At 46.0% G+C, this 9,915-nt stretch overlaps 1 protein-coding gene across 1 annotated transcript; it reads right to left on the reverse strand.

Annotated features, from left to right (window-relative positions):
- Nucleotides 1-5,616: 5,616 nt before the first annotated feature.
- Nucleotides 5,617-7,893, reverse strand: LOC123148877 (uncharacterized). The gene is made up of 3 exons (XM_044568395.1): nucleotides 7,210-7,893; nucleotides 6,168-6,235; nucleotides 5,617-6,016 (listed from the first exon to the last, which is right to left on the reverse strand). The coding sequence occupies exons 1-3, from the start codon at nucleotides 7,346-7,348 to the stop codon at nucleotides 5,816-5,818; spliced, it is 408 nt and encodes a 135-aa protein (XP_044424330.1). The 5' UTR covers nucleotides 7,349-7,893; the 3' UTR covers nucleotides 5,617-5,815.
- Between the last annotated feature and the right edge of the window lie 2,022 nt (nucleotides 7,894-9,915).

A 9,915-nucleotide genomic window follows, 5' to 3' on the forward strand; every position in this document is an offset into this window, starting at 1 on the left:
TTCCTGTCAATTATCATGACTTCTTCATGAGGACTCTGGCAAATGTTGAACTGTCTCCGTTTGAGCTGAAGCTTTATGCACCTTGGATTATGAGATTCCTCAGGACAAGGTCTTCACTCAACTACAAAGCTGATTTTCAGAATCACCTCAGCTACTTGCCCCCGATTGAAGTCCTCAAGCAGACCTATTCCTCCGTTGATGGAAAGGGCAAGGCGCCAGCTGTTATAGATGAAGGCATTCGTCCATTGGATGGTCAGTTTTGCAAAGTTGCCTCTTATTCCACCAATGATGACTCTGCCACACATGACTCTGCCAATGCACCCAAGTCTACTCCTCAAGCCACTGCTCCTCGTGTGATGACTGATCGTGAGCTTCTGCTTAGTCTTCACCAGAAGGTGGATCGAAATCATAAATGGGTTAAGCGTCAGTTTGGTTCATTTCTTCACAACATGACTGCTACACACAATGCAGTGAAGAAAAATCATTACTACCTCCATGAAGTCTTCGGTCGCACCTGGTCCATTCTGTCACATCTGTATGGTGAAGACGATGTGAAGAAAATGGGTCTCAAGGAAGATTTTGACTGGTCTGCACCTCCACCGAAGAAATTTAAGAAGGTCAAGGCTCCTTCCTTGGTGGCCAGCTCATATTCTTCATCGCGTGACACTGATGAAAATGAAGACTTGGACGACACTGCGGCAGGCCCTACTACAACAAATGACCCCAACAACGCTGGCGCTCCTTCATCAACTTGATATTCTTCAGGGGCGTTTAGTCCTCATATTCGATCCTTTTGTTCATTTGATGACAAAGGGGAAGAATTTTGAGTTAGTCTTCAAGCGGGTCTTTCTATATGGGCGTTTTTTTTGTTAAGTTACAACTATCGTTCTTCTAAGACTTTATTGGATCAAATTTTAAACTTAAACCCGATGGTGCTCTGATACTTTTGATATGTTTTTCTGCATGCTTATTCCTCATATATGCTAATGCACGCATGCTGAATTACATCAGTCACCATATTTAACCTTGCATTTCAAATTCTTCATTGTGATATGTCAAATGCGTGTATGAATTACAAGATATAGGGGGAGATCTCCATGATTCAAATTCTTCAAGTGTGCATTGCTTCAAAGGCAAATTCCTCACTATGCACATCTTCAGGGGGAGTTCTTCTATATCTTGCAATCAAATTCCTCAATATCGGTATTTACACTTCATATGTTTATCCCCGTTGAAAACTTAACCTATATTGTCATCAATCACCAAAAATGGGGAGATTGTAAGTGTATCTAGTGCCCCTTAGTGATTTTGGTGTATTGAAGACTTATAAGTTAAGAGACTAATGCGTTTATGAGTGTACACAGGTCTATAAGTCTATGAGGAGTTTGCTATTTACAGAGAAAGTCGACCCCTAAAAATGAAGTTCTTCGACTAAAGACTTGGATTTCTGAAGACTTTGAAAGTGAAGAAATTGGTGTGACCTTGAAGACTTGGTATTCATTCGAGGAACATGAAGCGTGAAGACTTTTGTTTTCGTAGTTTCATTTTCTCTTTCTTGAGTCATAGGAAACACCGCACTGTTAAAGGGGGTCGAGGAAATACTAAGGAAAAATTTCCATGTGATGCTCAACTCAAAATCCTACACCTACCAATCCCTCCAAGTGAAGCCATTGGAAATCTCATACAGTCCAGTCATATTCTTCAGCGACAGAGACGAAGTTCTTCTGGTCTTTGAGGAATTTGTTCTGACTGAGGAGTTAGGAATTTGCTAGTGTGGATTTCCTACACAGTGAGGAACATGATAGCCCTGAGGATTTTTCTACTCAAAATTTTGACCGTTGCTGTGCTATGCGCCAGCTGTCCCAAAATATCTATCCATCTAACGGTCATATCATTGAAGGGCATTTATGTCTTATCATGTCGGGCTGCTCCCTAGGCTATAAATAGCCGCCCCCAATAACCACTAGCTGGTTGGCTGCTCCGAGAGTAACTAACACTTGTCATTTGAGAGCAACCCATCCTCTGAGGACTTTGAGCGAAAATCATCAAGTGAGGAAAAACCCAAACCCAAACACCTACAAACCCCAAGTGATTGAGCATCACTGAAGAGATTGATCATGTGTGGATCCGACCCTTGTTATCTTTGAAGACTGTGCTTCTTCCAGACGGTTAGGCGTCATGGTCTAGAGCATCCAAGAGGAATTGTGGATCGCCGAGTGACCAAGTTTGTGAAGGTTCGGAAGTCACATGAAGACTTACCACGAGTGATTGGACGAGGTCTGTGTGACCTTAGTTCAAGGAGAATACGGTGAGGACTGGGTGTCCTGAGCTGCGTGTTCAGGAATGGGTGTCCGGGACTGTGTGTCCTCGAGTTTAAATACTTAGCCGCTCCAACTAGACGTACAACTGAGACAGCAGTTGGAACTGGTCTACCAAATCATTGTCTTCACCAAGCTTACTGGTTCTATTTCCTCAACTCTTTCATTTCCTCATAACTGTGTTGTGTGCTTGTTCATATCTGTGTTTGAAGACTTTGACTGAAGACTTTCTTAATTTCCTCAGTTCAATTTCTTCAGTCTGTTCGTCTTCATCCTGTGCTTACACTACCTGTACTCTGTGCCTGTCTTCATTTCATCATGGTGACCATGCTTGTGTTCTGTTATGTTTACTTTTGAGTACTTATTCCGCTACTAGTAGTTCTTCGCTAAGGAATTTCCTCACCGGCAAATTCCTCAGTGAAGAATTTCATAAAAATCGCCTATTCACCCCCCCCCCTCTAGTCGATATAACGCACTTTCAGTTTCGTAATGCATCATCCTGCAAAAAACTCATTAGTCACATTGCTTGCAAGGCTTATTATGATGCGCATTACCGAGAGGTCCCAGAGATACCTCTCTGATACTCGGAGTGACAAATCCTAATCTCGATCTATGCCAACCCAACAAACACCTTCGGAGATACCTGTAGATCATCTTTATAATCACCCAGTTACGTTGTGTCGTTTGATAGCACACAAGGTATTCCTCCGGTATCCGGGAGTTGCATAATCTCAAAGTCGAAGGAATATGTATTTGACATGAAGAAAGCAATAGCAATAAAACTGAACGATCAACATGCTAAGCTAACTGATGGGTCTTGTCCATCACATCATTCTCCTAATGATGTGATCCCGTTCATCAAATGACAACACATGTCCATGGTTAGGAAACTTAACCATCTTTGATTAATGAGCTAGTCTAGTAGATACTTACTAGGGACAGGGTGTTTTGTCTAATCCAACATCGGTAATCGCACCAAACAAGTGACAGTTAAGTGGACCATCATATGTCTCGTGCCATTTGCCAACCAATGTACATTAACTTGTGCAACCTGCATTGCATCCCTTGTCTTGTGGTGGTCGACGAAAGCCACACGTGCTACAGGAAACTATGTTTCATCGCCATTTCCTCGGTGACTAGGGCAAACTCTCTTGTCTAGGCTTCGCTAGTGAGCCTGTGGATTCACCACCCCTGCATCTTGCACAAGTCATTACTTATAGTTTGTTGCCATGTGTTTGGTCCCTCTCTATCTTTTTGCATCACATTCATTTTATGTGGTCCTGCTTTTGATGTTTGTTTTGTCCAGCAGCATTGTCGATCGGCGTGATATTTAACTCCGGGGTCAATTTTGTGTGCATGTGGCAAGCATTATGGTGCGGGAAAATGCGGAAAACGAACATGGTAGGGAGCCATGGAGACCGAGTGTTGGTGTTTGATGTGACGAGAAGGGAAGAGAGGTGTGCATAGTACTTCTACTCCACATGTGATGCATCATCACGACCGCATCTACATGATCCCTCCGTTCAGAAACAGATGTCGCGGGGCATTCTGCAAAATGGTCGCTCGCAATTTCCTGACACAACCCGCAGAAGATCCACCCCTGCTTCGATCTGTCCCGATCCGTGCTGGTGCCGGTCCTTGGCGGCGGCTTCGGCGTCCCCTATGGCCGGCCAGGCGGATCTGGCATGCGGGTGAGGTTCCGGGGGAAACCCCTGGCTGGCGCGGCAGCCTCCCCAAAGTCGACGCCTTTGGCGCCGATTCCCTTCCTGAAGGCTTTGGGGTGGATCCTCTCCCTTCCGCCTCCTCCTCGAGCTATGGCGAAAGCTTTTGTTCCCCTGGTCTGGGCGTCGACGGCACCCTGGTGTCGTGCTCCTTCTTGAAGGCGGCGGCTAGGAACAACTCTTGGTGGCGGGGCTGCTGGTGGCGTGGTGGCGGTGCGCTTCGGCCTTCTACTTGGTGCCACGTCTTGCTTCGCGGGACCAGCGGACGGTTTCTTTGGTGGAGCGGTGCTTCATCCATACATTGATGGCGACGGATCTTGACGGCGTGGCGCAGTGCAGATTCGGAGTTCGATGTGGGAGGATGGACTCGCGCAGGAGGACGACGCTGTCTGGCGTCGTGGTGACGTCGATGGCAGAGAGATTTGGCATGGTAGATGCAACAATACAGCTCTAAAGATGGACTCGTGGCAGGTGGCTGTGGCGGCCTCATACCCGGCAGGCGTCCTGGTTGAGAAGTGCGTCAGACTGGTAGGTGCCCCATACCAGGCAGGCGTCCTGGTTGGGACCTCAGGTCTTAGATGTTTAGGTTTGGCTGCGATGTCTGTTTGGTATTAGGTCCAGCCTATCAACGCCCCTACATCATTTGGATAGGTGTAGCGACAGTTGTTGCTTAGACGGTGGCTTTAGTCTTGCTGTTGTATTACTTTGTAAGGTCTTGTGAGTATAATTAATAAAGTGGCCTATGCATCGCCCAGATGCAGAGGCCGGGGGTCATCCTCCTTTTAAAAAAAAAAGTTTTATAGCCTGTGCTGCTGCTGCTGATTGCGTGATCGGCTGCCTGCAAGTACATACCTAAACTTATCACTCGCCTTCAATGTCATGCGATGGACCATGCACAGCACGGGGAAGCCACCGCGCAACTACCCACTCGTGATAATCCACCATGGACGGTAGGCCCATCATGGGTGGAATGCACCCGGTCGTGGATGTTGCTTCGAGTTAAGCCAAAGTATAGCATGCGCTCCCATATCAGTGCATTTCACTTTGCAAACTTATACATCTTAGTACTATACTAGTAGTACTATTTGCTGATTTCCGTTAAGATCCTGCACAAACTCCGGTCAGTTGACATGAATATACTAAGGTGGTGGTGATAATCCACCATGGACGGTAGGCCCATCATGGGTACACGGAGTCCCAATTACTCTTTCGGTCCGAAATTACTTCTCGAAAATGTATCTGCATTCATATGCTATGCGTGAGGATGAACGACGCAGAACTGCAGATGTACGACATCGTGGCCGAGAACTATATTCTCGGCTCTGTTCCTCCTTCCAGGTCATGAAGGCCAGCTCAGCTCAGGATACTTACTATCACACAATTAACCTTAGCGTTGAACGTATATATATATCATATATCACGTGCTCCTAGTCAAAAGGGTCCCAGGGTCCCAACTTGTTACATTCTTGTCCGTGGAACCAACCGCATCTCATCTCAGACAGCAATGCTAAAAAAAGGAGTGAAACTGATATATTTTTAAAGATTCTGAAAAAAAATGAGAATGTTCACAAGGAATGTCACTACAACCCCTTAAAATTTCAGGTCCAAAGTTGAAATGTACATTGAGAAACAAAAAAGGGAAATCCATTGTAAACATTCATTGGTGAAAGTGGAGGCAGCAGGGATAATATATACTCCCTCTGTTCCAAAATAGTTGTCGTTGGGGAACTTCTCCGACCAGGTGAAAACAGGAAAAAGTACTAAACTACCCTCAATTTAAAATTCTTGTCGCCGGGGATCTTCATCTTCCTCCATCGCTCCTCCCCGCCTCCGCCAGGCTCCACCCCACTGCTGCAGCTCCGGCGTCCGCCCGCGCCGGCCGCAGCTCCCTCGCCGGCCGCCTTCCTCCGCTCCAATTGAGAGCCCAAACTCATACGCAACTCCCTCGCCGGCCGCCTTCTTTTCCTGAATGCTCACCTGCAGCAGCAACATTGCACAAAGAGGCGAATTCAGTCAAGTGCAGAGACGAGTCAGAGGCAAATTCAGTCAACATTTGCACAAAGAACTGTTGTCTCATGTAACTACAGAGGCCAGGGCGTCCTCGTCGCCCACCAGGACCAGCCTGTACCTTTATTTGCATGGGAGTGGTTGTCGTCCGCCTCGATGAAGCCGCAGCCCAGCGCCTCGAGTAGTGAACTGCCAAGAGTAATTCAGTTAACAAGCAAGAGTAGTGTTAACAAGCAAGAGTAGTGCTACAACAAGGATTTAGTTAATTTTTACTCCTACACTAAATCTGGAATACTCCTACACTAAAGTACTCCTAATTAACTGAAGATCTTAAGCCTTTTAAACTACAGCAGCAGCAGTATACAGATAATCATAGCTCTAAATCACAGTTAAATAATGTATGTGTATTTTGTTCTCCATTTTGTGAGGCTTGATCATTTTTACTCCATATACTCCATTTAAATGAAAGAGAAGAGAAGAGAAGAGAAAGAGAAGAAGAGACAAGAAGAGAAAGTGGAGTACAGAGAGCAGAATTCAAAATATGTCGCTTCTTCACCTTCAGCTAGCTAGCTTACCCAAACAAAATTCAAAATCACTTCGAGCAGAGCCAAAAGCCCATATGTGTTCATCAAATCACTGTACAGACATGAGGAAAAAGGTGCAGAAACACTGAACCACAGAGCCAGCAAACAAAAATAACAGGGCATACAAGCAAAACCAAAAAATCCAGATGATAACTGAAACATCACCAAGATTTGCAGCCTTGGAAACATCACCAAGATCGCACGTGAAACAAGACGACGAAAACAGGACAGTAACCTGAAGATAATCACAAAGGCGGCTACTATTGCATCTTTCCTGTTTGTGTTTTACCTCCATGTGGAGGCAGTCGTGATCAATCAGACCATTTCATCTTCGTCCTGGATGGACAGACCAATCGATTAACTGAAACCCCGGCAGATGAGAAACTACCTAGACCCAATTTCAGTGCAGCTCATGCTTCTGATTTCTTATTTCTTTGGGGATTACTCCACCATTGCATGGCACTTCTGAATTCTTAACTCGAAATCGGAAGAAGTGGCGGCACCAACGAATCACTAGTCAATCGAAGTATTAACAGAATAACAAAGCAGGGAAGAGGAAGGGGTGGGTTGGGGCCGGACCCGTGAAGATGACGAGGTCGGGGTCCTCGGCGCGGATGACGCGGTAGAGGAAGGCGGTGATGTTGAGGTCGGAGCAGCCGGCGACCTGCTCGGGCATCACGTCCTCGCACGCGGTGCTCCGCCCGTCCGCGTAGTGCATGTCCGCCACCTGCAGCACCTTGAACGTGCCGCCCTCCCGCCGGAACGCAGCCCGCCGCCGCCAACCCTGAGGGAGCGGCGGATGACGCCAGCGGTCGGGCCCTTCTCCTCTGCAGCGAGTCGGAGATCCCCGCCACCCTGAGGAAGGTGGAGCAGCCGCGCTTCAGATCCAGCCGCCGTCTCGCCGAGCTCCCCCTCCCGCACCACGATCTCCACCTTGGCCTCCTCCTCCCGCTGCTCCAGCACGGATCGAGTACCGCCGCCCACGGATCGAGCACCGCCGCCACGAATCGAGCACCCCAACTGGTAAAAATGTCACCTTTCACCGACGAGAGGGAGGCGGGCTGCTAGGGTTATGGGTGGTGAGGTGCAAGACTGCGGTGAGGAAGACACCGACGAGAGGGAGAGGGTGGCGACTGGCCGACGAGAGGGCGAGCGGTCGGGGTCGGAGACAGCGAGAGTTGTCGGGGAGAGAGAGCGAGTGGTCAGGGAGAGAGTGAGAGCTGCAAGCGGTCGGGGAGAGAGCGAGCGGGAGGGCAAAATGGGAAAGTGAAGAAAAATTGCAACGTGACGATCGGTACACTAGTTTTTCCCAACGACAACTATTTCGGAACAGAGGGAGTAGTTGCTTACATGTTTGTGCATGCGACCCTAGTTTGCTATAAAGATTGATCGATGTTGCCGTGTGGCTGTACGGTCTTTGCATCGAAATGATTGATGATGTCATGATATGGTAATCATAAAGCAGATGTTCCTTTTTTTGGTTTAACCTTCTTTCAGGTCACTTCAGAATCTTTTCCAAAAATAAAGGTCACTTTATAGTCACAAGCAAGGTTTTGGTTGCTGTAAACAGAAAATTACCCGGCGGGGAAGGGGGGGGGGGCGCAGTTACCATGGTTCAAAAATATGGATTGAAACTTCCAAGCGAAATTTGAATTCAAATATCTGAGCCAGTCAAATAGCTGCAGAACCAGTAATACACATAATAAACTTGCTTAGGGCACAATGTTTTTTTCCACTCAGAAATATGTCGGCGTCTACAGTTCGAGCCCCACTTAAACACTTTTTTTTGAAATATACAGCGGAATTAGGCTAAAAGTAATATCCAAGCCAGTCAAATAGCTGCAGAACTAGTAATACACATAATAAACTTGCTTAGGGCACAATGTTTTTTTCCACTCAGAAATGATGTTGGCGTCTAGAGTTCGAGCCCCACTTAAACACATTTTTTTAAATATACAGCGGAATTAGGCAGAAAATAGAGCAGAGAAGGTATTCGAACCCGCAACACAATGAAATGATGGCTCAGCACCCCCGTGTGCAGCAGAACCACTAGGACATTGTTTACATGTGTTCAGGGTGAAATTCTGCTCTATTTGATTATTATTTTTGAAAAAGAGGATGACCCCCGGTCTCTGCTCTATTTGATTTTTGAAAAGGCGAATTTCTGCTCTATTTGATAACATATTAACCATTCAAATTCAAAAAAAAATTGCTCGAATGGGTCATTTAATTACCTGGGGCAACGAAATTCACGATAACCACTATTGTGAAATTTCCCAGGGGACAAGGAATCGGGTCATTAAGACGGTGTATCAAAAAGAAAGAAAAAATAAACAGGGCACGGATGAGACATTTTCGCCATTGTAGCTGTGATAAGCAGTAGTGAACTAGTGATCACTATTAGTTAGCTAGTCCTCCATCCCATATACATGACTCTCAGTCAGCTATTGGAAATTAAAGGTGGATATGATAGGTGCTATGGTGTTTGTCGATGACCGCCTGATATGGTTCCGGCACATTGACCGCATGGTTGATATACAAAACTATGGGATAATCACTGGCTCTCAGTAGCCCCCCAGCCACGAGGCATGCACCAACGCTAGCTAGGTCGGTAGTAGATCCAAAAAGTCTAGTGGTTAGAGCATAGCATATGGACAGGAAAACAAATATGTGCCATCTTTGTTGGGTGTTGCCCATCTCTTGGTGGATCGAATTTCAGGGAGGAATAAATTAAGTTTCGTGTAGTGGGTGTAGAAGCTAGCTATGTCATGTCATGTGGTATCTGAATTTGTGGAGTACTAAAGGCTCGATCAAGTGGTCATAGCATGAGCTGCACTGCGTGTAGGAACTAGGAGCGAAAGATATTGCTTTCTTTCGTGGAGCGAAAATTGCCCGCATCAACCTTTTCATTGTCAAACGATGTTTCATCTCTTTCCTTTTAACCATACATTGACCTTTCGATTAAAATAGAAAATTGCCCCTTCTAATTGCATTTGGTTTAGATGTGACGCTTGTTGAAAAAAACCACTGGTACCAGTGTTAGGTGATGAATTTGCTTTGTGAAAGGCCATTCACCTGCAACCGCTTAATTTCAAATGCCATGTATGGTCAAATGACGTAAATTCCATGCAAACACGTTCGCAAGTCTCTCTAGAAAAAGTTATGCCTGATGAAAATAAGTAAATGATGATAGGTACTTAATTGTACTACCTATGTTCGTAAATGGATGACTTTCTCAAAAGCGTGCAGCTTAACTATTCAATATTTTACTAACGATATATAAAA

Source organism: Triticum aestivum, chromosome 7A (assembly GCF_018294505.1).
Source record: "Triticum aestivum cultivar Chinese Spring chromosome 7A, IWGSC CS RefSeq v2.1, whole genome shotgun sequence".
Classification (NCBI taxonomy): domain Eukaryota; kingdom Viridiplantae; phylum Streptophyta; class Magnoliopsida; order Poales; family Poaceae; genus Triticum; species Triticum aestivum.

Bases quoted from the DNA above. Each gene is read 5' to 3' on its own strand.
- LOC123148877 (XM_044568395.1), bottom strand. From the start codon at position 7,348: ATGCACTACGCGGACGGGCGGAGCACCGCGTGCGAGGACGTGATGCCC. The intron at 6,236-7,209 runs GTCCGGCCCCAA...TACTCTTGGCAG, and splicing joins CGACCTCGTCATCTTCACGG to TTCACTACTCGAGGCGCTGG. The intron at 6,017-6,167 runs GTACAGGCTGGT...TTGCTGCTGCAG, and splicing joins CCACTCCCATGCAAATAAAG to GTGAGCATTCAGGAAAAGAA.